The sequence below is a fragment of the Urocitellus parryii genome, chromosome 3 (genome assembly GCF_045843805.1).
Source record: "Urocitellus parryii isolate mUroPar1 chromosome 3, mUroPar1.hap1, whole genome shotgun sequence".
Classification (NCBI taxonomy): Eukaryota; Metazoa; Chordata; class Mammalia; order Rodentia; family Sciuridae; genus Urocitellus; species Urocitellus parryii.
In genome coordinates, this window is record NC_135533.1 from 5734754 (window position 1) to 5762070 (window position 27317).

The 27317-nt window shown below is 53.5% G+C and overlaps 1 protein-coding gene across 1 annotated transcript; it reads right to left on the bottom strand.

Moving 5' to 3' along the window:
* Nucleotides 1-3: 3 nt before the first annotated feature.
* Nucleotides 4-18536, bottom strand: Nos3 (nitric oxide synthase 3). Its single transcript, XM_026379801.2, has 26 exons — nt 18368-18536; nt 16661-16763; nt 16114-16262; nt 15798-15960; nt 14499-14590; nt 14261-14402; nt 13964-14103; nt 13670-13844; nt 13109-13210; nt 12147-12341; nt 11970-12043; nt 11691-11835; nt 11353-11457; nt 7917-7984; nt 7402-7518; nt 7137-7311; nt 5112-5244; nt 4920-4998; nt 4620-4807; nt 3934-4106; nt 3441-3651; nt 3275-3362; nt 2227-2348; nt 1163-1311; nt 763-957; nt 4-627 (listed from the first exon to the last, which is right to left on the bottom strand). Exons 1-26 carry the CDS (start codon nt 18529-18531, stop codon nt 466-468), a joined length of 3609 nt encoding a protein of 1202 aa, XP_026235586.1. The 5' UTR covers nt 18532-18536; the 3' UTR covers nt 4-465.
* Between the last annotated feature and the right edge of the window lie 8781 nt (nt 18537-27317).

Below are 27317 nucleotides of genomic sequence, written 5' to 3' on the forward strand. Positions count from 1 at the left end.
AAGTTAAAACAAATCTTGTCTTTTTATAATTGTAATCCATAGGGATTGGGTTAGGCATCTCATAACATCTGGCATGGTGATCTCATAACATCAGTCTCATGATACTCTTCAATAATAAATATTTGAATGATTTAGACTTTAAAGGTGACACTCCTTCCTGAGGGGGAGGGGTAATCTACAGTTCACCTAAAGCACACCAAGGCAGGGAAGCAGTAAGCACCCCCCCCCCCCAATACCATTGCTGGCAGGGGCCTTCAAAGTTAGGCAGATTCCTGCCAGAAGCCAATCTGGAGAGAAAGGAAGAATTTTTCTTATTCCCAGAGGAATAAGGCTGGATTTCTGCAGCCTTGCAACAGGTGCTAGAAGGCACCTTTAAGAGGTGTGGGGAGGTGGCTGGCTCTGGTTAACCCACAGTAGTGTGACAGCCTCTCTCTTTGGGCACTGGAGTGGAAAACCAGAGGGCCATCAAGGGTAGAGGGTGTCTGAGCCTGGTGGGTCAAACGCCCAGGGCACTGCGCCCCGCAGCTGTCGCTCCTGCAGGGAAAAGCTCTGGGTTCGTATGCGGCTTGTCACCTCTTGAGTGCGAAGAGTGAGCCCGAAAATGTCCTCGTGGTAGCGTTGCTGATCCTGCGGGAAAAGAGCTCAGTTTATCAGAACAGGGTTCGAGAACCCAGAGGTTTGCTTCGGACCAGTCCCGGGCCCCGCCCCTTCACCCGGTCAAACACTGCTCCCGCCCTGGCCCCGGGCCTCGGCCCTGCGCACCCGCAGCACGCCGATGACGTCACCCGCCTCGTCCAGCTCCATGTCACCCTCTGTCGCTAGGATTCGCTGCACAGTTTGCAGGACGCTGGTTGCCATGGTGACGTCGCCGCAGACAAACATGTGGCCCCTCTCGAGGCACAGCACGCGGTGCACCTCAGCAGCCAGCTCAGTCCTCAGGACGTCCTGCACGTAGGTCTGGGGGATGCGGGTGAGGGGCGGACCGTGACTGTGGCGGGCGGGGTAGGGCCTCCGCTCCCGGGGCGGGGTCTGGGGCGGAGGTGGGCAGGCGTGGGGCCGAGTGGTTGGGGCGGGGCCTGGGCCCGCGTGCCTACCCGAGCGCACTCACTACCCTTCCCTCTTCCAGGCTTCAGGTAGCCCCCGCGCCCTCGGGGTCGCGCACCTTGGGGCTGTCGGGTTCCCGGGAGAAGGCGGTGAGGACGCGGCCAAACACCCCGCGCTGCTGGGCGTCTTGCACCTCGTCGCGGTAGAGATGGTCGAGTTGGGAGCATCGGCAGCCGAATACCAGAGTCATGGGGGCGGGCTGAAGTCCTACGAGCAACACGGCTTGGGAGGGGCCCTATTTGGGTGCAGCCCTAGCGACACCGCCCCATTCATTGGCCACCTTCGCCCAGACTGACAGCCCAGCATTTATGTCGAAAGCAACCACTTTCCTGGCTGTTTGACCTCTAGGGCAATACGTGACGCTTTCATAGAGACCTTGAAGTCTCTTTACCGATAAGGAAACCGATCTCAGGTGGCTGGCTAGTGGTGGAGCCAGGCTAGAACTGGGTCGTCTGACTGGAAACTCCATGCCCTTTGCGTTGTGACATCGCAGGTTCCCACATTCTCCCACTCCTTCAACCTTCTGCGTCACAGCCCCCTTTTGATTGACACCCCATGCCCAACCTAAACACTCTGTCACTTCCTTAGGCGAGCCACACCTAGGTGAGCTCTGGCACAGCCCAGAATCTACCTGGGACATTCTTTTGCCTTTTGGGTCTCAGCCCATCCCTTCTTTCTTCTTCTTTTGCTTTTTTTTTTTTTTGGTACTGGGGCACTCAACCACTGAGCCACATCCTCAGTCCGGTTTTTTTTTTAGAGACAGGGTCTCACTAAGTTGTTTAGCACCTAGCTGTTGCTAAGGCTGGCTTTGAACTTGTGATCCTCCTGCCCCAGCCTCTTAAGCCTCTGGGATTACAGGCATGCGCCACCACACCCAGCTTGCCTTCCTTCTTAATTCAATTCTGCACCTAGTATGTACCAGGGAGCCCGACAAACAAGGCCCAGCCCTCACTGCCAGGCACCTCCCAACCCCAGCCTTGTTCTAATAAATTTCCCTTCACCTTTGGCCCCAGTTTCTTGCACTCTTTCCTACCTGCTTCCTGCCTTCCAGCCCCACCCCTTTGTCCCTAGAATGTGTGACTCCTCCTGCCTTCCAGTCAGTCCCTGCAGCCCCAGCCTTACCTTTGCTCTCAATGTCATGAAGCCGCTCCTGCCAGAATCCCCTGAAGGGGGCAATGCCAGTGCCTGGGCCCACCAGGATGCAGGGCAGACTGGGATCAGGTGGTAGCCGGAAAGAGGGAGCCCTGGCCAGAGAGACTCCATCAGGCCCCCTTCCTCCCTGGGCCCCAGTTCTTACCAACCTCAGGCAGGTGGTGCAAACAGAAGAACCCAGGGTCCAATGGTAAAGGAGTTATACCTGTAGAGTCCCTGGAGTAGTCTCTGGATCAGTTAGTGGGATGTGTTTATTTAAAAAACTCTGCCCACAGGCAGAAACTCCCTGGGGCTGTAGCTTCTAAGGGATTGGGTTAGAGGAAATTTAGTTTAGTTTGGACTGGAGGGTACTTAAATGACTCAACTTAGGGGTTTTGGAAAATATGTGGAAGAACAAACAGACTTTTGATTATAGGGAAGCTCATTGAGTGTTTAAAAGCCATCATGTTGAAATTTGGTTTATATTGAGTTGAGTGGATTCCTGGGTGGGTTTGGCTCCCTGGGCCTACTGGGTGCTGAGAACTCAGTCACAAGGAGATTTGGCTCCTAGCTTTTGGAAAGGGTCAGATAGGAACGCAGCAGGAGGAAAGGGCTCCTGAGATCTTTCATTCCTCAGCACTATGGTTGAGGGTGGTCTTTACCCTCGGTAGTCCTTTCTGGGTTGAGTGGGGTCTTGGGGACCACAGTCCCATGTGCCATATCTTCCAACACACATTGTGCCCAAGGACAGAGGCCTGTGGAAGCCTGCTGTGTCTCTGGAAATCGTAGTTTTAAGGCAGGATCCTGAGTCCAAATTAGTGAAGTCCAAAACTTAGCCACCATTCTCAAGTGGCCTGATGATACCCTGATCTTGGTCTGTTATGCAGTCACATTCCTCACCAGAGTTACCACCTGGCCCTCCATGATCTCCCCCACTGATTCCCCATCTGTCCCCAGCCAATCATGTGGCACTTTCTCTATCCCTGACTGGACATTCTCTTTACTTGATGCCCCTCCCCATCCTGTAGGTTTCACTTACCCTCTGATGAAGCAGGGCACAAGGTCTCCAGCCTTGAGTTGGCTCAGCCATGTGGAGCAGACTCCATAATGTAAGGGGCCCAGCCCATCTAATGGGTGGGAAAGAGAGGCCAGTAAGGGGCCAGTCCTGGTTCCACTGAGGGACCTGTTCCTGCTCCTGTCCTTACCCTGGGTCCTGTATGCCAACACAGCTACGGTGAGGTGGATCTCTCCTGGGTGGGTGCTGGGTGCTGAGCTGACGGAGTAGTACCGAGGCTGGAGCAGGGGCAGCTGGGTGAGGAGCAGGGGCGCAGGCAGTGCCACTGATGGGAACTGCTCCAAGACCTCCAGCAGTGTGGGACAGCGGAACCACTTCCACTCCTCATAGCGCCGGGGGTCCTGGCAGAGCGGCATGTGGTGGACTGGGTGCCCCATAGCCCTGCTTGGTGACCTCCCTTTTTGAGCCCTCCCTGCTGAACCTCCTTGGGTTCCTCCCTCAGTTCAGGCCAACCAACATCTCTTTACAATCTTGGGCATCCAAAGATGCATCAGTCAGACTAAAGCACCAGGACAGATTGGCCAGGAGAAGAAAGTCCAGGCAGAACCTTGCATGAGGACTTCCTGACACTGGGTACCCCCGGCTCATGCTTCTATCCCTGCTCCCTATGGGCTGGCCCCCACCTGGCTGAGGGCCTCCAGTTCCTGCTGTTCGCTGGACTCTTCGGCTAGAGTGCTGAGTAATCGAAGGAGGCGAGGGCTGGGTGGAGAAGTGATGTCCAGGAAGTAGGTGAGAGCCTGGCGCAGCGTGCATGGGGGCAGCCGGGGGTCCCGCACCCAGCTCGGGGGAGGGCCACCTAGGGTTGGTGCACAGGGAGCTCTGAGGAAGGAGCCCAGCTCACACTGCACTATCTGGGCTCAAGTTAGCTTTGGGGGATTAACTCACTGTGTTTTATTCGGAAATCTGCCCTCTAACAGTAGTGTGGGCTTATCTGGGCCTGTCTGGGCACCCTCAGTGTATTTGTCTGGGCTTCCATACCCCTAACCCCAGTTAAGATTTATCTTAACTCTAGTCGCTGATTTGGTAGAAGATACACTAGCTGTGGAGCAAGTTGGGGGAGGCTCTAGGAGGAGCCCAGAGCAGGGGAAAGTCTTTTGGGGACACGTTGGTGGGCAGGCTCTGAGACCAGAACCATGCTTTGTGTGGACCATGCAGCAACAAGGCCAGCCTGGCAGGGATGGCACACCTAGCTTCAAGCTAGTGCCAAGCAGTGAAGGGAGACGGCAGCCCTGCAGGACGGACCTCAAGGGGCTACTGGGCCAGGGGAGTGGAGCAGGCTCTCAGTTTCTTGCCCAGATGGAGCCCTTACCAGGGCTGCCCTTCTCCAGCTGCTCCACTGCCACAGGCTCGCTGGGTGGTGGCGGGTCCTCCACGCGGCTCAATAGCGCCTCTACGAGGCCAGGCCGGTTGGGTGGGCACACACCTATATGGTCCCCAGGCTGGTACTGCAGCCCCTCCTGGCCTCCAGTGTCAAGGCGCACCAGGATGGTGGCCCGGCTGCAGGTGGGGAGTTGGCAGTTATAGAGGGTCAGAGAAGGGCAGGGTGGGGATGGAGTTTGGGAGGAGGAGGCTGCAGTGGGGGAAGGGGAGGGTGAACCATCTTCCTCACGTGGATCTGCTGCTTTGCAGGTTTTCCACTGAGAGGACTGTGGCCTGGAACATTTTCCGCCTGTGCACATGGATCAGGCCTGAAGGTGGGGAGGAAGTAAATGAGAGGCTGAGCCTGAGCCCCTGGGAGAGCGAGTGCTGCCCCCCAGCCCCCCACCCTGGAGACAGCAAAGATCCAGCATGCAGGCCGAACCTGGCAGCAGCTGCAGGCCCTCAGCCTGGGCACTCAGCCGGTACCGCTGACGCTTCCAGCTGCGCTTGGGGCTGAATATATCCTGGGCCGCTGCCTTGGCATCCTCCCCCACACAGAAGGTCTCACAGGAGGCCTGAGGGATGAGTAGAAGGGCTGAGGACCTCCTGCCACCAGGGAGTGGCCCTAGTGAGGAGCCACTCCTGGGGAGAGGGTGTGACATGGGTGTGCACTGGGCCTGTGGGATACACAGCAGTCTCCTGTCATTTGGGGTGGCCAGCCGCAGGGGCCAGGGCAGCCCCAGGAGCAGGAGGGAGGATGAAGTGAGGCCTGTGCTCACTTCACCGTGCCTTGTTCTCCAACTCATGGCTTGGCTGCTGCTCTGGGGACCTGCAGACGACTCCTTTGACTACTTGTCTCACTGAGAGTTACTTGTCTTATAAGGGATTGCCCTGTCTCTCAGGGAGCAGCTCAGTAAAGGCAGCTGTGCACTCAGACCTGCATTCAAATTCTGACTCCTTACATTTTTCATGCCTCAGTTTCCCCATCTTGCCAACTCATTGAGTTCTGGTGAAGTTTAGATGAAATACTTTATGTAAAGCCTTTAGCACGACACATGCAGATAGTAAATGCCATCTTCCTACGGAGCCGGGTCGGGGGTGCATGCCCTGGTATCTGTTTCTGGCCAGGAACAAGTCCAGTGAGCAGCTTGGACATCCCAGGCCTGAGTTCCAGGGCTTGTCCATGGCTGGCTAAGGCCCATATCACCAGGTCCTGTTACTGTTTCTTTTTTGATGCACATAGTCTTATATCTCTTCCTTCCTTCCTTCCCCAGCCCCTCCCTTCCTTCCTATCCCCACTGCTGCCACCCCAGTAAGGCCAGTCTTCCTGCCTCTTGGATGCACTAACTGGTTCCCCTCCACTAAAGTCATATTCCTGAAACTTCTCATGTGCTACTTGGGAGGTCAAGACAGGAGGATCGAAAGTTCTAGGCCAGCCGGGACTAGCACTGGACAACTTAGCAAGACTCTGTGTTAAAACAATAGAAAGGGCCAGGATGGTACTCAGTGGTAGAGTGCCCCTGGGTTCAACCCCCAGTACTGCAAAGAAACAAAACGCAAACCAAAACCAAAACTTTGTGGGGGTGTCCTGCTCCAGAACTTTCAGTGGCCCCTTTTTTCTCTTTAAGTCTTGTTTTCTATTCCCTCCTTCCCAAGCTGGGCCTGCTTCTCTGGATTGGCCTTCCCCTCCCCAGGAAATCTTCCACCTCTAGGGCACCCTCCCCACCAGCCCAGCCCCTCTGAGGTGGCCTTCCTCCTGGCTCTGGATGCAAACCTGCTGAACTCAGGCTGTGGGCTCCGGATGGATGGGACCTGGGGGCAGCGGCCCTACACAGAACAGTGTCAGCAGTGAGGAGAAAGAGCCCCTGTTCAGCTCCAGGCATAATCCCCAAGTGGGGATCACTGCCTGCTGAGGAAGCCCAGGCTTAAACGTCACAGTTCTTGGGACCCTGCCCTGGCCAGGATCACCTATCTTAGCCAGGCACTGCCTGACACCTACCTGGCCTCCAACTTCCTAAAGATCCCAGCCTGCTCTTAGTGTTAGTCTTGCCTCTTCCTGACCCTCTCAATTCGATCTCTTTCCCGGTATGCAGCCCACCACTGGCAGGGGGCCTACCCTGCACACACTGTGTGTATTTGTGGGGCCCAGCCTGGGCCTGACTGACCACCCTCCTGCCAGGCCCTGCCTGTTCCCTTTTGTCTAAGCTTCTGCCTGGGTGTGACACCTCCTATTAGGGCACATTGTCCACGACTCAGGTCTGAGCCCAGATATGTTGGCTGTGCAGTGGCAAAATGAGAGTGGATTTGGGAAGGAACAGAAAGGGGTAGGAAAAGAGACAAAAATCAGGGATGTGGTAAGCCTCTAGCTGCAACATCGAAGGTCTCAGCACTGAAGGAGTAGAGGAGGTGGTGAGGATGAGAATTGGGGGCTGGACAGGATCAGACAGTGGGGTGCCTAAGGGCTCACCTGGAAAGCAGCCTGGGCCCAGCCGCGGAAGGCCTCCTCCTGGCCACACAGCTCGTCGCCCTGGCCCAGCTGCAGTAGCCGTTCCCCACCCAGTTCCTCCAGCCTCGTGTCCACCGCCCGAGCAAAGGCACAGAAGTGGGGGTATGCCCTGGAGCCCAGCCCGAACACACAGAACCTGGGGTGCAGGGAGCCATTGTTGGAGCCGTCTGTACCAGCCCATGTCTGCCCTCAATCCCTGCACACCCCTTTTGGTGAGGACCCCAACCTGAGGGTGCCCAGGGCCCCTGCGCTGTCTGTGTTGCTAGACTCCTTCCTCTTCCGCCGCCAGGAGGACACGAGGGGGTCTGAGCAGGAGACACTGTTGAAGCGGATTTTGTAACTCCTGGCAAGAAGATAGAGAAGGATATCAGGGAACTGGGGAGGCAGCCCAGGCCCAGGCCCAGCCTGGGGACAATTTCAGAGTTTCATCTCTGCGATAGGAAGGGACCTGCCCTTGGGAGGAACTGAGGGGCAGCCAGGACCAGGGTCTGTTCTGGCCCCCCCTCCCTCTGAAGGAGACTGCAGAACTGTCAGCCTCTCAGAGGCTTGGGCCTGGGAGTGGGTGGGCCCCTGGGGAGGGAAGACCTCTGGGGCTGGGATGATGTTCAGGCCTCTGTCAGGCTTCTGTCTGCCAGGCTTTTGGGGAAGGACTTGAGGCATGGGGTGGGGGTGGATCCTTTCCTTTGGTGTCTTCAGATGCCTCCCGCTCCCTCCCCTCCCCCCAGCTATCTGCCCACTCACTTGTGCTGCTCTGGCCGAGGGGAGCTGTTGTAGGGGCCGGACATCTCCATCAGGGCTGCGGCAAAACTCTGCCCAAGGAAGCATTCATATCATGGATATGCATTTCACACTCCACGAAAATGTGAAACTGTACTTGGTTGATCTTTAATATTCTTTTTTTTTGTTATTGTTGTTGTAGTTGGATACAATATCTTTATTTTTATGTGGTGCTGAGGATCGAACCCAGGGCCTTGAAGTGCTAGGCGAGCTCTCTACCACTGAGCCACAACCCCATCCCCTAGTATTCTTTACTAATAACTTCTAGTTTTTGTTTTGAAAATTTCAGAAGAGGATTGACTTTTTGAAAAAGTCAACTTTTACACAACTATGTAAAGTAATATAAGAGAAAGATCATCCTTATCTACCGTAACCTCCATGGGAAAGACACCGTTGACAGGTAGAACATTTCTAGCCCTTCAAAAATATGTATATGCTCCTTGGGGTTATCAGGAGGTAAGCTTAAATAATGTAAGATTGAAAATATTATAAATGGAAAATATATTTAATATACTTAGCCTAGCTGGGCAAGGTGGTACATGCCTGTAATCCCAGAGACTGGGGAGGCTGAGGCAGGAGGGCTAGAAGTTGAAGACCAGCCTTAGCAAGTTAGTGAGACCCTGTCTCAAAATTAAAAAAAAAAAAAAGGGTGGGGAGGGGATGCTGGAGGTGTAGCCCAATGGTAGAGCACTTTCCTAGCGTGTGTGACACCCTGGAGTGGGGGGAAGCACACTTATAGTAAACATATAGTTGTAAGGATTTTCACAGAGAGAACAAACCTGTATAATTGGCATCTCAAGAACCATTACCAGCATCCCAGAATTCAACTTCTTGTCTCCAACTTGGGGTGATCAATCAATTTCCTGATTCTTTTTTTTTTTTTTTTTTTTTTGGTACTAGGAATGGAACTCAGAGACACTCAATCACTGAGCCACATCTCCAGCCCTATTTTTGTATTTTTTATTTAGAGACAGGGTCTCACTGAGTTATTTAGCACCTTGCCATTGCTGAAGCTGGCTTTGAATTCACGATCTTCCTGTCTCAGCCTCCTGAGCCTCTGGGATCATAGACATGCGCCATTACACCTGGCCTCAATCTTTTGGTTTCTAACACTATGGATTAGTGTGGCCTTTTTCTGAATTTTATACAAAACGAATCCTACAGTATTGATTCTTTTGTGTCTGGCGTCTTTCATTCATGTTTTGAGATTTATCTGTATTGTGTGTGTTGCAATTTGTTCACGGTTAATGATGGAACAATTTATTCAGTCTATCGCTGATTATTGTTTGAATTGTTTCCAGTGTGGGGTGTTATGAGCAACGCTGCTATAAGTATTCTTGTTCCTATATCATTAGTGAATCACCCCATTTTCTGAGGGGTTTGTTACTATATTTGCTCCCTTAAAAATTTGGGGTAATATTGAAATGCATAAATCTTTTTTTTTGGGGGGGGGACACTAGGGATTGAATTCAGGGGCACTCAGCCACTGAGCCACATCTCCAGTCCTATTTTGTCTTTTATTTAGAGACAGGGTCTCACTGAGTTGCTTAGTGCCTCACATTTTCTGAGGCTGGCTTTGAACTCGCGATCCCCTAGTCTCAACCTCCTGAGCCGCTGGGATACAGGCATGAGCCAATGTGCCCGGCCCCTCAAAGAAAATGCATAAATCTTAAGAGTGCAATTCAAGCTGACCAGTTAGCAGTTACAAAAAAAAAAAAAAAAAGGAAAAAGTTTAGGTCTATGGTATGGCCCAACAATTCCACTCCTGGATATTTATCCAAGAGAAATGAAAACATAAGCCCACAAAAGCCTGGTACAAAAATGTTCTTAACAGCTTGATTCATAATCGCCCCAAACTGGAAAGAGCCCAGTGTCTAACATATCCCAGTGTTTAACATTCAGCAGAAGAATGTTAAACACGCCGGGATATTCCCATGGTGAACACCACTCATCGGGCGCTGGGAACACAGGACTGAGTCATGTAACAACATGGGTGAATCTCACAAACAGGCCAAGTGACAGAAGCCACGGTACTGTGTGCTTCCATTGTATGGCACTGGGGAGCAGGTGACACCAATCTGTTATGCCAGGAAAGGCAACTCTGGTAGGGAGGTGGATGGGGAAGGAGACTGACTTGGAGGAGTCGATGAGAGAACTTTTAGGATGATGGAAGTGTTCTATATCTTATTAGAACTGTGGGCCACATGGTTTTATTTACTACTTTTATGCTGAAATAAGTCAGTTTATGGTGTTGCTTATGCTTTGAAAGTTTGTCCCCAGAATTTGTGTGTTGGGAATTTAGTCCCCAAAGTCATTTGGAGATGGGACCTTTGGGAAGGTGCTGAGTCATGCAGGCTCTGCCTTCAGGAATGGAGTGGTCCGCTCTGGATTAATGGGTTGTACTGGGAGTAGCTTTGTTATAAAATTGAGCTCTGTCCAGGGGATGCCTTCTGCCATGTCATGATGTAGCCAGGAGGCAGCGCCAGATCCTGAGAAGACACTGAGATCTTTTTTAAAAGACAGATCAGAATGAGGGCTCATATGGACAGGAAGGCAGAGGAAGAAGCCTTCTGTCTGCAGTCAAGCCTGCTGTAGGGGATTCTGGGTCTAGAGGTGGTACTTAGTGCTAAAGAGGCATTACTCCTGGGAGAGGAAATGCCTTTAGCTTGGCCAGCTCAGAAATTCATCCACTGAGAAAATAATGGTTATCAACAAGACGTTCATTGGTGGTACTGTTGAGTTATCTAGTTATCTAGTCTATGTTGGGGTCTAAAGCACTATTTCTTTCTGTTAAGTAAAGAAGGAAAGGAAAAGCTAAAGCAGGGAATTCAGTGGAGTATATTTGTTTTTTGTTTTTCCATTTGTCAATACCCAGGAGCACATAGTGGCACACCCCTGTAATCCTACTGACTTGGGAGGCTGAGGCAGGGGCATCGAAAGTTCTAGGCCAGCCTTAGCAATTTAGTGAGGCCCTAAGGAACTCAGTGAGTCTCAAAAAATAAAAAGGGCTGAGAATGTAGCTCAGTGGTAAAGTAACTCTGGGTTCCATCCCCAGTGCCAAAAGAGAAAGAAAGAAAGAAAACCCAGCAAACTACCTCTCCCCCAAAACAACAACAATAAAAACCCCAGGAGCAGTCTGCCCTCTTGGGTCAGCTAGGAAGTGCCTTTCTCATATTAAAAACTTGCACTAACAATGGAGATGACCTGGGGACACAGGCAGTGTGTGGCGCGGAGCTGGGGCGTGGCTTGTGCACCTTGGCAGGTCCACATTTCATTCTCCCACGTGGGGGCTCCCTTGGCATCTCCACTTTCCTTCCAGGGGTGTGTGTCCAGTCTCTCCAATTTAGACTCTCTCCTCATTCCCAGCAGCCCTCTCTGCCCCTTTCCCGGAAGGCCTCACCTCTCCATTCTCTGGGGGATCTCCATTCCCAAATGTGCTGGTCACCACCAACACCAGGGTCTCGTGCTCCAGGGACACCACGTCATATTCATCCATGCACAGGACCTGTGGGTGAGAAGACCAACGTCCTGGGGGCATGGCCCTGCTGCCCCTGCCCCTCACCCTCCTTGGCAGGGTGAGATTCAGGTCCTGACTTGATCCCTGAGTCCTTGTGTATGCTGGGGTTCCTTGTGAGTCTTAAATTTGACCCTCTCCTGTCCTTCAGGGCACCTCTGAAGGTGCTGACAGAGGCCCTCCCCATTCCCCTGCCAGCTCCCTGCCCCTGGGCTTAGTCCTACCCGGGGGTCAAACGCCTTCCGGAAGAGCCTCCCCAGCTGCTGTGCATAGCTCTGGGCCCGGCCGGTCTCGGAGCCATACAGGATGGTCGCCTTCACACGCTTCGCCATCACCGTGCCCATGAGCGAGGCAGAGATCTTCACCGCACTGCAGGCGAGGGTGAGGTGAGGGCCTCCCAGGGCAGGAGGGGTCCAGACCCCGTCAGAGCCAGGGCCTGGGTGCCACCGCTGGGTTGGATCCCCCAGGAGTGAGGGCGAGGGGAGCACTTCTAGGGAACTCACTTGGCCACCTCCTTGAAGGTCTTCTTTCTGGTGATGCCAGTGCCCTTGGCTGCACTCCCCTTCCAGGGGTCTGGCTGCAGGAAGTTGGGGGGGGCAAAGAACATAGAAGGTCAGCAGTTCCTAAGCTGCTTGCTTAGCGCTGGGCCCAGGGGGGCAGGAGCCAGCTGGGGTGGGCACCTGGTAGCGGAAGGCAGGGGATAAGAAATAGTTGACCATCTCTTGGTGGAAGACAGGAGTGAGGCTGCCTGAGATGGGGGGTACGATCCAGGCCCAGTCGGCAGGGCACCCGCCCCTGGCCTTCTGCTCATTCTCCAGGTGCTTCATGAAGGAGGCTGTGGCAGCATGGTGGTCCACAATGGTCACTTTGGCCAGCTGAGGTGGGGAGAGGAGAAAGGCTGGGCTCAGAAGCGGCTTGTTGACCTCATCGCTTCTACTTCTATCATGTTTGTCACCCCACCCTACACTAACCTAGCATATACTGTGTCCCCTCAAACCACAGTGTCACCTCCAAGTTGTAGCTTGCATGGTCATGTTCCAAGTTCAACATGGGTAGAATCCTAATCTCCAGTATCTGTAAACCTTGCCCCCAAACCAAAATATCCTCAACTCTTTTTTGGTACCAGGAGATAGGAGGACTCAGGGGCGCTTAACCACTAAGCAACACTCCCAGCCTTTTTTATTTTGAGACAAGTCCTTGATAAATTGCTGAGGCTGACTTTGAACTTGTGATCCTCCAGCCTCAGCCTCCCAAGTCGCTGGGGTTATAGGTGTGCGCCACATGCCCAGCTATCCTTCACTCTTGAGAAACCTCGTAGAAGTAGTTGGCAGGCACCAGATTCCTCCAACTACACATCTCAGCATGTACTACACCTAGAATGCCCTCCATCCTGATACTCAGTGGATCCCACAATATGCTGCAGGGATAGAACTGCTGAGCGAGGTTCCCAGCATGCACCAGGCCCCCATACTGTAGCATCTAGAATAACTGTGGCCATAGCTGCAGGTCCAGTGTGCCCCATGGTACATGGACTATGGAACGTCCACCATCCAAGTTCTGCCCCAGTTTCTAGGTGCCTCTCTCTTTTCTACCTGCTGCACCCCTGGCCCTTTGCCTTCCTGGCCAGTGTGAGCCCACGCACCTGGTAACTGTGCAGCACAGCCACGTTAATTTCCACTGCTGCCTTGTCTTTCCAGAGGGATGACGTGGTGCGGGTATCCAGGTCCATGCAGACGGCCACGTCCTGGAGCAGGGGAGCATGGCATTGGTTGGGACACAGGCAGTGGGTAGTGGATAGAGAGTATCTCACCTCAAACTTGTGGGTGAAAGAAGTGAGAGGTAGGAGCAGGCCTTGGGGGGCTCAACTGCTTAGTGTGGTCTAGCTCAGGTTTTTGCCTGCAAAGTCACCACAGAGAAGAGAGGCCTTGTGCCAGTCACTTCCCAGGCAGTCCTGGGCCTTAACTCTGAAATGGGTCTTAATCTTTTAAGGCCTCGCTTGAGAAAATCTGATGAAAGCTATAGAACTGTAGATTCTAGCTCTGGAAACACACACACACACACACACACACACACACGCCCCTTTGCCTTGGCTTTGGTGTTTCTAAAACCCTTGTCCTTAGACCTGATGGAGCTCAGATTCTCAGGTTGGCCTTCTGAGGGTAGGGCATGCAGCTCCACACCCCTCTTCACCAGTGGCCCTCACCTCCAGAATGTTATAGCGGTGAGGGTCACAGAGGTTCCTCATGCCGATCTCAGAGCTCATGTACCAGCCGCTGAAAGGGGCTGCGGGAAACTCCAGTCCTCCTATCTCCAGTAGCATGTTGGACACGGCAGGAAGAGCGTACCAGCGCAGGCCCAGGGCTGCGAACCACTCCAGCCTGGGGGTGTCAGGCTTGGATCAGCCCCCCACAGAGCCTTTGCCAGGGGCTCCCTGCAGTCTCTTCCCTAGAGGCTCAGAGATGGCCTTACCACCCCACCCTGTCCCTTTCATGCTCACGTGGGGTGCTCTAGGGGCACCTCGAGGACCAGCTCGGGGGGCAGAGTGAAGAGTTCTGGGGGCTCATCAGGGGCCTGGAGCAGCAAGGGTAGCACATCGAAGCGACTGTTTCCTGGGGTCCAGCCATGCTGGATGCAGAGCTGTGTGGAATGGGCAGAAGTGGGTCCCAGGGGCCCTCTTCAGGTCCTCTCCATTAGTCACTTCCATCCTTTACTTCAAGAATCCCTCACTGGCTGGATGTCCTTGTCCAGCAGTACCCTCTTCTTTGTCATATCCCATTCTTGCCTCAGTGCCCACCTCGGTGATCTCCACGTTGGCAGGGTCCCCCCGCACAGAGCCATCCTGCTGCCTGTAGCCAGCATAACGCACCAGCTGGCTGTTCCAGATTCGGAAGTCCCCGCGGCCTGGGGAGCGCTGGGGGAACACTGTGATGGCCGAGCTGATGTGGGGAAGAGAGCTGGTCAGAACCCCTCCTTCCCTGCGGCCCAGTGTGGGCTGGGGCCTGGCACAGTGGGGAGGAGGACAGGACACTCACCGGATGTTGCCCTTGTTGGTGGCGTACTTGATGTGATTGCAGATGTAGGTGAACATTTCCTGGGCAGACCTACAATCTCGGGCATCAAACACCTGGGCCCGCCAAGGCAGGGGGAAAGGCAAAAAGAGAGGGCTCTTGAGTGCCAGCCCCGTGGGAACTTGTGCGTGGCTCTCTGGGAAGGAGGCAGGGGCTAGGGGAACCACTCCATGTCCACTTAATCCATCCTCTCTATTTGTATCTATGATGACCCCTTCCTGCCCTGCACCCCTGCACACCTTGCATAGCCTGCTCTGATCTCTTAGGGTAGAATCTCTCCTCCCTCTAGTAGCTGACTTTAGCTGCAAGGGCAGGTGACCCTGGTCAGTCTTCTTACTCCTTGAGCACAGTGATACTGGGAGGGGTGGTTGTACTAGGTGGCCTCTGGGGCTGACAGTCTGATGCTAGGAGTCCTTTTGACTGGCAGAGTGGAGGCCTCAGGAAGAGGCTGGGAGGTCCTATTCCTGTCTGAGGGAGGAAGAAACTTTTGACAGGGACAGGGGTTGGCAGGAGCTGGCTTGGGGCCAAGGGAAGGACACAGCAAGACAGCAAGGAGTGGGGACTATTATGGAAACTTTGGGTATAAGTTGAGCTAAAGCTTTGAATAATTTAGAGGTTGGGTGAGGGTTGGGATAGTTCTTATTTTATTGGAGGCGCCTTTGGGATTTGCTGAGTCTGTGGTTTCATTCCACATTCTTTGATGGCCACTTATAGCCAAGGAGGCCAAGGTCACGGATTTAGTTCCCCTTTGAGTCCATTGCTTCTCTAGTGCTGTGGTCCCAGGCTGTTCCAGCAGCCCAGGCTAGCTCTGAGCGATGTGTGTGTGTGTGTGTGTGTGTATATGTGTGTGTGAAGGAGGGTGTGGGGGCCAGCAGGGAGCAGGGGGTGTGAGGAGGGGCCTGGTTGGGTAGCAAGTCCTGCCTGGCAGAAACAGCCAGTTAGGGGCCTTTCCCAAAAGCTGCTTTTTGTTCCTCTGACAGCCACCTAGGGTGTCCCTGCTCAGCTGTCCTCACATGCTCAGTGGAGCTTAAGAGTTTTCATCCCTGTCCCAGCCAAGGCTCTGCTAACCAGGTGTCAGCTACCAGACTGAGGCTCCCTAGGGACTCTGAGGGTGGGCCCATCCCCTTACTTTTCATCTCTAGGGCAGTGGTTAGGATCCTCCTTACTGCTTGGCACCCCAGGGAAGCCTCAGGGGCTACCCACACCCTCCCCTCTCCTTTCTGTCCCCCGGGCTCATCCTGGGCACGAGCCAGCTGGCCACACCTGCAGCTTTCCCCACTGGATCCGGCCCACACAGCGGGGAGCATTGCGCCAGGCTTGCTTGGCCCCGAACACCAGCTCACTCTCCCGGAGCTGGTAGGTGCCCGTGGCTGCCACCTCAGCCTCCACCTCCTGAAGCCGCTGCTCGTGGGCCTGGGAGCCGCTCCTAGGAAGAAAGGGAGGGCACGCCATAAGAAGTGGGGGCCTTCAGCCTTTGGTGTGAGGATCCGGTGAGGGAATGGAGTGTAGGGAGGGTGATCCTGAGGTTTCTGGGGCCTCAGTGGGACGAGGGGGCCCTGTGAGCTCAGGGAAGTCTCACCTCTTGATGGAGCTGTAGTACTGGTTGATGAAGTCCCTGGCCTGACCCAGCAGCTGCTCAGTGGATGGAGGGCTCTGGGAGGGTCGACTCTGTACTTTCCTTGGAAATACAAGGGAGCCCAGGCAGCGTCTTGGGGTGCAGGGCCCATCCTAGTTAGGGGGAGCAGGGAGCACGAAGGTCCCCAAGTCAGACTGTAGGGTTGGTGGCGGGGTGGCAGGGACTGGTTCAGGAGTTTGGAGCAGAGGGAGGAAGGGTTCAGGGAGGTGTGGGTCTGGGCCAGGACTGTGATGGAAATGGGGGTGAGGTTGGAAGGGTTTAGGGCATACTTGAATCAGGGCTGGGGTCAAGGCGAGGGACTGAGAGTCAACAAAGTCCCTGCCTGACCTTCAGCTCCTCTGATTCTTTCCAGTCCTCACCACTTTTTGGGAGACTAGGGGCTAATTCCAGGCAGGGCAGAGTTTCCTTATTCTGGCCTGCAGCTGAGACCAGGCCTCAACAACTACACCCCCACCCGCAGCCCCCAGGATATGCTGGGGGCCCCCCTCACCTGCTGGGCCTGGGCACTGAGGGTGTCATAGGTGATGCTGCCCATCTCCCAGTTCTTCACTCGTGGGAACTTGGGTCCCTCCGGGGGCCTGGTTAGTGGGGGACTGTTGGGAGTCAGGGACAGAATCACAGGAAAGGAGTTTGTTTCTTTTGGGGCTCCCCCCAGGTAGCCTGGATATCCCTCCCACAGCACCGCTGATCCCACTGATTTGTGGCTTGCCTGCCGTCTGCCTCCTGACATTTTCTGCTACCCTGCACAAGGCTTCAGGAGGTAGGAAGAGAGGGCCCTGGAGGCTCCGGAAAGTCAGGGCTCCTGGCGGAGGTGTGCAGGTGGCGCTTTTCCCCTACCTGTTGCCTCTGGCCTCCTGGTGCCCAGTCAGGCCTGGGCCTCCCGGCTGGGTCCCCGTTTCTGTATAGTGCCCGCCCTACTTCTTTTGCAGGCGAGCTGTTGCTATGGTCTGAATGTGTCTCTGTAATTTCACAGACTGGAACTTTTGTCCCCACCATGGCAGTGTTGAGAGGTGAGACCTTCGAGGTGATTATGTCAAGAGGGGGCTCTGCCCTTGTGAGTGAGTGATCCCGTCATAGATGAACGGGTTTTAGCGGAAGTGGCTTTGTTGTGAAAAGAACACGTGCCCCCTTGTGTTGTCTTGCCACATGAAGCCCCCTGCCATGTGAGATACCCATGCCATGCTCTTGCACTTCCAGCCTCCAGAACCATGAGCAAAATAAACCTCTTTATAAGTCACTAGATCTCAGGGAGTGCGGTATAGCAACAGAAAATATACCAGGACAAGTGTCCCATCCTTCAAGTTGTCACAAGCCCTACTTGAGGGGGATGGAGCCCGTGCTCATCTGAGCTGAGGGAAGCCCCTGCAGGGATTCCTCAGCCCTGATTTTCCTTCCACTCACACCCCTCCTGACAGTGGCCCTCGTGTGAAGGGAAGCCTCAGAGGCCTTATCACTTCCTCCAGAGCCGCCAGCCAGCGAGGGGAGGAAGGGAGGGACTCAGGCTGGGGTGCGCCTGAGCTGCAGGGCCGCAGCCCTGGCCTAGCACCCCAGTGGGCCTCCCAGTCCTTCCTTCTCCAGGGATTTTGGCTCCAGGAGGGACTCTTCTTGGGGCTAGGGCTGCAGGGTCCAGTTTGGGGCTGGCAGCCACTAGAAGGGGGCCTGGAGCAGAGAAAGGGCCTAACCTTGCCTTTTCAGCCCCCACCTCAAGGGCCTGAGTCTCCTGGCTCAGCTCTCTCTTCCTTCCATGATACTCCACTCCCTTACTTTCCTTGAATGCCCCTCCCCAGCTCCTGTTTCGTCCAGTTAAGCGTGATGATTGCTTAATCATCACTTCTGTTTGTCGAAGGCTTGCCATGAGCTAGAAACTTACAACCCGATGGGGGTAAGTACTACCATGTCCCCATCCTAGACAAATACAGGCTCAGAGAGGTAAGTAACTTTTTAGAAGCCAAACAGTTCTTGGCGTTAAACCCTGGTCCAATTCTGTAGCAGGCCCCTTTAAGTCTCACGTTCACCTGCTACTCGGACCTTGACCCCGGTCTCTTTCTGCCTGTCCTGTCTATAGTCTATACTGATGGCCTTGACCTTTTGTGTCGGTGACCTGGCCCTTCTGGCTGAGCTGCTGGCTTCAGCCTTTTCCAGCCCTGGGCTTTAGGCCTCCACCACACCCTCCTGCCCACCTGCTCCGGTCTCTCACCTGTGGTCTGGTGCCGGTGGGGGTGGGGGTGGGGATGCTGGTGCTCGGCTGGGCTCTGATACTGGAGAAGCTGGGCCCTGTTTGCCGCACAGCCCGAGGCCCAGCCCCAGTCCCAGGCCGCAGGGTGGCCCAGGCTCCTGGCCCACGCTCTTCAAGTTGCCCATGTCGGCTGCGCGTCAACTCTGCCTCCCGCTCCAGCAGAGCCCTGTCCTTTTCCTTAGGAAGCAGGGAGGGGGCTGAAGGGAGGGGGGCTCCCTGGTGCTGGCCCTCGCCCCGCCCATGTCCCATACACAATGGGACAGGAACAAGGCCGGCTGGGAGGCTCTAAAGCCTCGGCTCCACGCCCGCTGGCCCACAGGGTGGGAGGCCGGACGCCTGGGTTCCGCCATGAGGGCTTGTGCTGATAAGTGGGAACCCAGGTGTCCAGCAGAGGCCTGGGGCTGGAGTGCAGGAGCAGGGCCTGGGGGGAGTGGTGGGGTGGAGCAACCAGAAGGTCAGGAAGATGCTTTGGAGGTGTCAGGCCAGAAGACGGGGACTTTGATCACTGCCTCCATAGCAGGGATGATGAAGTCCCACAGTCCTAGTGACCACAGGGACTCCCAGGCTAACCTCGACCCTCTTCTTCACCACCCCCATCTTGGTGATCCTAGCCCCACCTCCGTGTCTTTTGGGGTTCTTGAGTATGCAGGCCCAGCAGGGATGCAGTGACCCTTTGTCCTTGCAGCTGGCATTAGGGTATCCCTTCCTCTCTCAGTCCTAATTTCCTGGAACCCCCACCCCCTATGACTCAAGTGGGGGATACAAAAGGGCAGGAAGTTGCTATCCAGGGCCTCCACCCCCACCCTGTGGTTTAGTGACGCATGCTTCCCTGGGGCAACAGGTCAGTAGAGAGACCTAGCAATCAGGACTGAGACAGGACGGCCCAGGGGGAGAGCTTGGAGGCCTGACAAGACTGGGCAAGGCAAACTACAGTTCCCAGAATGCAGGGGGTGGCACACTGGTGCTGTTTTGAACGCCTCAGGCAGAAGTGCATGCTGGGGTTTGTAGTTCTGTGCTCTCTGGGGGCTGGTGAAAGAGCTGGTCATCTGGGTCCACAGGATTGGAAGCCTTGTGGGTTTTAGACCTCAAAGACTAGGGGAGACTACAAGAATAAAAACAAGCTGAAAGACGGGGACGGGGGCGGGATGGAGAGGCAGAGACTGGGAGAGGCAGACAGGCAGACAAACAAACATGTGCATTTTTGTTGGCCAGCCTCCTTTGAAAAGCAGTGGAGGATAAGATTGGGGTGGGCCTGGGTGGGGGGCCATAGGCGGATCAGCCGGAAGGAAGGGGCTGTGCTGAGCTCTGGGGTCACCAAGAAGGTGGGGTCTGTCAGTTTGGGAGGGAGGAGGGGAGGGGGACTGCCTCTGAACCCGAGTGCCCTGCTGCTCGTGGGGGAGGGGAGGAAGGGGAGGAGGGAGACTAGTGCTCAGTCTAGCTTGTCCCCCACACCCCCAAGCCTGAGTCCCTGCTGTCCCCACTGCTTCACTTTCCCAGGGAGTAGCAGATGGGACCTAGCCCCTTCCTCTCAGAACTCTTCAGTCGTGCTGAGTCAGATGGATCCCGAGTCTGGCTCCTATCTCAGCCGCCACCTAAAATGTGGACAACCAAGGGTTCCTCTTGACTGGCCTCCTCAGGGTCAAGGTGACAGCGGCAAGCAGATACCCAAACTCTTGTGTCTTCCTGCCTGTACGTCTGACTGCCATCCTCTCTGGGGGGTCTCCTGGCACTGTGGTCTCCCTGTCTCATCTGGGTTCCACCCTGCTGCCAGATTCCTCTCAGAAACAGGGCTTACCTCATACTTTGGCTCTCCCCTAACTTCTGGTGGAGGTAGACCACTCTAACACACTGGCCTGGCCTGTTTCCCCAGGCACTGCTCAAAGCCCTTGCTCCAGGAAAAATGGACTTTCTTATAGATTCCCAAACAGTCCTGTGCTTTCCTGATTCTGGGTCCTTGGTACATTATCCCTTCTATCTCTCTTTCTCCTCTGCCCCTGAAGACTAAGGAACCTCTTTCTCTGCTCCTTCTTAGCCCATTCTAGGCAGCTCTGGAGGTGTTCTGCCCATGTCCCCCTCTCAGAGCATAGGCACCAGCTGAGATGCCCGAGGGATCTTCCCTGTATTCTGCCCAAGGCCATGAGAGCTTCAGACAGTTCCTGAGCCTGGGAAGGGGAACAGGTTCCTATTCCGGGCTGGATGGGACCCCTCTAGGCCAGCACCCCACCTGGCCAGATTGAGACCCTCATAGCTCCCTGTGTCAGAGTCCCTTCCGGTCTCTTCTTCCCTTTCTCCCGCTACAGGAGTCAAACCCGTGTCATGTTCTGGATTCCTCTCCTGCCCACTCCCCTCTCCCCTCTGTTTTTTTCTCTGGTATTACCTTCCCTTGCCCCCAGTAATTCTCTTATGCTGCCAACCCTTTCTTGGGGTCTGCTTCCCAGAGGACCTGACTACCGCACAGCCATGGGTGACCCCTCTGTACTTCCTGGGTGGTTCTTTGTCATCCTGTCCCTGGGTCCTGGAACTGTCTCTTCCTCTGGGTCCTCTGGGCCTTGGTTTTCAGGCATTTTGCTCTGTGCATGTTAGTTCTCACCCAAGTGCGCTGTGTACTCTGTAAGACTGAGGCCACTTCTGCTTACTGGGATCTTCTGCCAGGTCTGAGCACCCTGCCCTGAGTGGGAGCTTCATGATTGTTGGCTCATTTCACTGCAGATGAATACAGCCATCCCAGGGACCCAAGGCTGTGTTCTAGAGTCAGTGAGGAGGGTTGCTCAGGAGGGGTTTGGTTGAGACAGATAGGTATGGGCACAGAAAGGTTTGGGGTGAAGGGACAGATCCAAGAAGGAGAACTTCTCATCCACAAAAGCAGATGAGGCCCAGTACATGCAGCCAGCATGAGGCCGTGGGCCAGGGGGACCCGATTGGGTTTGAGTTGGGGCAAAGTACGCCATGGCAGGGTTGAAGAAAAGGAGGAGAAAAAGTCAAAGGGACAGAAAATGTCAGAAGCGGAAGCTTTCCCAACAGGGAAGTCTCCTTCTCTTTCCTGGAGTGAGGCCAACATTACCCAGCCTTTCCTAACCTCTATAAGGTGCTCTGATCCAACAGTTCAGTGGGGAAGGAAGGGAGGGAAAGAAGTTGCTCAACATACTAAATCATGGTTAGATAAAAGAAATAAGTTCTGGTGGTCTGTGCACAGCAGGGTAACTATAGGTAAAGGTATATATAGTATGCTTATATCAAAAAAGCCAGAAGAAGGAATTTTGAATGTATTCACTACAAAGAAATGATAAATGTTTGAGGAGATGGATATGTTTACCATGATTTGAACAATGTATTGTATTACGGTTATGCAATATATGTATGTTTTGAAACATCACCTATGTACCCCATAAATATGTACAATTCTAAGCATCAATTAAAAAGAACACAAACAGTGTGGCCATCCTGACAGCTGACTCTACCTCTGAGATGGCCTCTTCCCTTCCTCTCAAGGTTCTGCTCTTTGCGGGCTTCTCTGCTGCTAAGGAATTAACGCTTCTGTGTCTTAGTGTCTGACTGCTCCCATCGGCAGCTGCATTTTATTGTATATTTATTTAGTAATTGCATTTTAAAGAGTGATTTCTCCTCCCTCCCTCCCTTCCTTCTTTTCTTTCTTTTGCAGTGCTGGGGATTGAACCCAGGGCTTTGGGCATGCGAGGCAGGCACTCTACCAACTAAGGTATATCTCCAGCCCCAAGAGTAATTTCTGACACAACAAAAAAATTAAAGTTTTAAGGTTGCAACTCTATTGAAAAGAAATGGTTTAAAAATTTAAATTGTGAGGTGTCAAGCTGGATGGGGCTCTGGAGGTGATCTGGTTGGGAGCCCAGCCCCTCCACCCCTGACAGTAGCTGTGTTTCTGCCACTGGGTAGGCTGGCCCGGACCTCACCCTCATTGACCCTGGTTGACAGGGAGACAGAATAGGGTGACCCTCTCTCTAGGGTGGGCCAGACCTCTGGTGCCCCCTGCTCCCTCCTGAACTCTCAGAAGGTGGTGAGTCTGACTTCTGCTTTCCCTCTCAGACCAGAGTGTTGTGCAGGGCTGGGAGGGGGACAATGCCCTGACCTTAGGGTGCCTAAGCTGGGAAGGGAAGGCCCTGGGTCCCAGGTCTGGGTGTTCAGGGGCTGAGCTGGGGAGCTGCGGAGGGTGGCGGGTGGCAAGAGCGGAAGGTCCTGACTCCTCGTAGCCCAACCCAGGTTGTTCAGTGTGAGCTGGAAGTGCCCCACCCTCCCCACTATGAGCAGCTTCCTTCCTGCCTGCTGGCAAGGTCTGGGTGGGGAGCCAAGGGGGAAGGAGGGAAGGGAGGCGGGCGAAGCGGGAAGGGAGGCCTCCGTCCTTCTCAGGATGTAACTCAGGCTGTGTGCCTGGAGAGGTTTGCTCAGCTTTCAGATTGGAAACTAAACTGGGCGTTGGGGTGGGGGCCTGGGGCGCTGACAGTTGCAGTCAGAGAAGGCTTTCCTGGTCTGAATGGGGCTGCTGCGTCCGCCTGGGGCACCCTCCAGTAGACCTCGCCCTTCTCGAGATAGCCACATGGTGGCAGCAGAGAGCTGAAGAGGAGAGATCTGTGTTCAGTCCTGGGATCAGGCACCAAAGACAGCTGGTGAGACTCAGGCAATGAGCCTGGAGGCCACAGTGTGCACCTCTGAGCCCAGATTCCTTGGGGGGTCCAACTTATCCTCTGGGACCTTGGAGGAGTTCATCCGCAGAAACCTGAAACTCCTGAGAGTGACCCTGTGAGCAGCCCCCAGACGAGCAGGGGTGCCTTTCCCTGGGACATGTCCCCGTGAACTGCAGGGGCAGGGAGCCATGTCCAGCGCAACCAGGAGTGAGTGCACTGGCCGCTGTTGAGAGGAGGCAGTTCTAGAGCAGGGGGAGCCAGGGATGGGGTGCTTGGAGATGTCTCCCCTGTCTTTCAGGTAGGCTCCCTAGGGAGAACCTGGGGAGCACTTGGATCTGATCACCTCTTCTGGGATCAGTTCTGCCTCCTGGCTCTCAGACTGAGAGGAAAGCCTTGTTGCCCAGAGGCCTTTGGGTACCCTCGGACCTCATCCTGGCAGCTTTTGGGGTTCCTGGAGTTCATTTCATAAAGGCATTAATCCCATTCATAAGGGTTCCAACCCCATGACCCAATCACTCCTAAAGACTCCACCTCTGAGTACATTGGGGTTAGCATTTCAATGTATGAATTTTGGGGGACTCAAAATCTGTCTGTAGTAGTGTGTATGCGTATGTGCATGTGAGTGTGCACATGTGCATGTGGGTGTGTAATGTGTACGTGTGCAAACACGTGTGTGCATGTGTGTCACTGATCTGCCTCCTCATCTCATCCCTGTCCTTCCAAAGCTAATTTGGGCCAAGAACACTGGTATGGATATGAATGTTTTAACATCCCTAGGGATTTGAAGTTGCTCTTCATCCTTGGGATCCAGAGTGAGAATGAGGTGTTTTTAGGGCCAGGCTAAGGTCTCCTGAGTGATGGCCATTGGAGTCCCTGTCTAGGCTAGGGGGACCTCACATTGAAAGCCATATTATTTGCCAATACAAGACTATAGGATTACCTCGGACTTGAGACAGACGGCTGTCAGGCCCCTCCCTCCTCCTCTCTCCTGCTCCTCTCCTCCAATCCCTCAGGCTGGCCCAGTTTCCTGGTGAGGTTGCTGTAATGCTGGGTCTCTCAGGAACCAGGGCTTTGAGCCTCAAGTGTGCCCAGTGTGGAAATTCCGTAGCAACTGGCACTGGTGATAGCAGGGGCACAGTCCACTTCCCCTGCTTCTCAGATACCCTGAATAGGGTCTGGACCCTCTCTGTCTTCAAACCACGATGAGAAGAGCAGCCTTTAGATTTCCCTACTGATTGAATATATAGAAATCCTGACGTTAAACCCTGAGGTGCCTTCGATCATTGTGGGATTGTCTTAAGAGGAAGAATTCACTGTGGTTTATGGTTTTGGAGGCTGCAGTCCATACTCAGTTGGCCCGTTGCTTTGGGCCTGTGGCAGGACAGCACATGATGGTGGGAGTGGGTGGTGAAGAGAGCTGCTTGTCTCGTGGAGGCCAGGGAGCAGAGCTGTGAGGTCTGTATTTTTCTGCCCTGTGACTCCCAGTGACCACCCCAAACCAGCAAACAAGACATTCTTGACATGTTGGTGTTGAGGAGCCGAGGCATTCCCATTCTGTGGTCTGCTCTCCCGAACTCCTGCCCAGGCAGCTCTGGGGACTGCTGACCCCAGTTCCTGGAGGGCCTGGATGTCAACAGCACTCCCCCAGCAGGCGACTGCACGGGGCCCTTTCTTTTTCAGAGGAGAGAGACTTAATCCTCTCTTCCTGGACATTTTGAGCCCCCCATGGCGACTGGCCTCTGCTGTCACCTTCTTATGCTCTCCAGCTCTCGCTCCATGAGAAGGACCTCTGCTGGACTGGTGATCTTCTAGGGACAGAGAGGAAGTCCTCACCACAGTTCTCAGCTCAGCCAAATACCCGCTAAATGCTCCTCCCTTATAGAACCTTCCCTCTCCCCTCTAGACTTGAAATGACCTCCCTACTCTGAAGTCAAGAGCATTCATGGTCAGCACCACCTCTTGGGCTTGGGATGCAGGATGATGAGACTTCTCTTGTCAGCTCTGTGTGTGTGTGTGTGTGTGTGTGTGTGTGTGTCATTGGGGATGGAACACAGGGACATTTTACCACTGAGTTCCACCCCCAGTCCTTTGAAAAATTTTTTTGAATTGACATTTTTTTTTTTTTTTTTTTGGTGGTAGTTGGGATTAAACCCAGGGTCACTTTACCACTGACCCACATCCCCAGACCTTTTAAAAATATTTTAGTTAGAGACAGGGTCTTGCTGAGTTGCTTAGGGCTTTGCTAAGTTGTGAGGCTGGCTTTGAACTTTCGATCCTCCTGCCTCAGCCTCCCCAGCTGCTGGGATTACAGGTAAATGTCACCACACCCAGCAAAACATTTTTTTTTAAATTTTTAGAAAGGGTCTAGCTAAACCACCTAGGCATCTTGAACTGGCATCCTTCCTGCTTCAGCCTCCTAATTTACTAGTATTCCAGGTGTGTGCCACTGTACATCTGTAGTCTGTTTATTTTTATTTGTTTTTAGTTATACATGGACACATATCTTTTTTTGTTTGTTTATTTTTTTATGTGGTGCTGAGGATTGAACCCAGTGCCTCACATGTGCGAGGCAAGTGCTCTGCCACTGAACCACAACCCCAAAGCCCTGCAATCTGTTTTTGGTTCCTGTATTGTCTGAGTATGTGTGAACATCTTGTCTTCCCAACTAATTTCAAACCCTGTAAGGATGGTGGCTGGGTTGTAGACCTTATATTTTCCTAGGTGTTCTACACAGAGTGAGAACTGGAGAGAGTAATGGATAATTATTTGTGAATAAATAGGGGGTTGGGGGAGGCAGTTGGGAAGATCTGGAAGAACTTGGGGTCTCTTCTCTGGCCCTTGCCATTGTTTGGTGATCGATGAGGAGGAGTAACTCCCTTTGGGACATGGAGTTAATGTTGGGTTAGCTTTCTTACTCTCACCCTCTATCCCCACCAAGCTGGGGTTGCTTCTCAATTCTGTCTGATTTAGCAAAATGAATAGAGAACAGATCTGTAGAGCTGACATGGCCACTTCTGTCCAGAGTGCACTGGGTCTCTCTCTCCTTATTAATTTATTTATTTTAACTTTTTCAATACGTGGTATGTATTTTTCAATACGTGGCATGTAATCTCCAACCTAGCACTTATCTGAGAACCAGGAGACTTGGCTTCTTGTCCAGCTCTATTTCTAATTTGTAGCATAACCTCTGGGAAGAGTCTTCACCATTCTGTATCTTTTTTTTTTCAATATTTTTAAATTTGTAGATGAACACAATACCTTTATTTTATTTATTTATTTTTATGTGATGCTGAGGATCAAACCCAGTACCTCACACATGTTAGGCAAGCATTCTACCACTGAGCTAAAACCCCAGCCCCTGAATCTTTGTTTTGCTGTCTAAAATGGGAAGGTGTTTACTTTCAGCTCTTAACATTTCATAAAGCAACAGACCTCCTTCCCACCCCCCAAAATCCAGAGAGCTTCTGTTGTAAAATTTAGAGGTAGATTCATATTGCTTTTTTTAAAATAATATTTTTTATTTTATTTATTTCTTAGTTGTTATTTATTTTATGTGGTGCTGAGGATCGAACCCAGGGCCTCGCACATGTGAGGTGAGCGCTCCACTACTGAGCCACAACCCCAGCCCCATCATAGTGCTTCTCTTTTAAAAATATATTTTTTTAGTTTGTCAATGGCCCTTTATTTTATTATTTTTATGCGGTGCTGAGAATCCAACCCAGTGCCTTGCACATGTTAGGCAAGTGTTCACACTGAGCCACAACCCCAGCCCCTCATACTGCATCTTTTTGGCGGCAGTGGGGGTTGGGGGTTGGGTAATGAAGGAGGAGGGCGCATTTTGGATGCATGTAACTGAAACCCAGGTTTCTTAGCACTCACTGCAAACCAGCTTTTGCTTCATCATATGCTGTCTCCTGGAACTACCGCCTAGTTCCAGAAGCCTCTCCTGGTTTGGGGTGGATGTCTTGTTCACTGTATCCTGAAGAGGGCCCCCGTCTTGGTCACCTGGGCTGGCCTCTTTGGTTTCTTGCCCAGCTTGGCATGAAGGGCTTTCAGCACCTTGGACAGAGACAGAGCTCCAGCCTGGCTGGAGGAATTGAGCTGCCAAGAGAGCTTGGGCTCTCCTCTGGGGCCGGCTTCCCTAGCAGGGAGTCCAAAGCATAGCTTGCTCCTTAATATTTTTCATTCCTTCAAAGTCATCCCCCCAAATCCCCGATCTATGTCAAAGAGCATGAGTTCTGCAAATTATGAGGGCA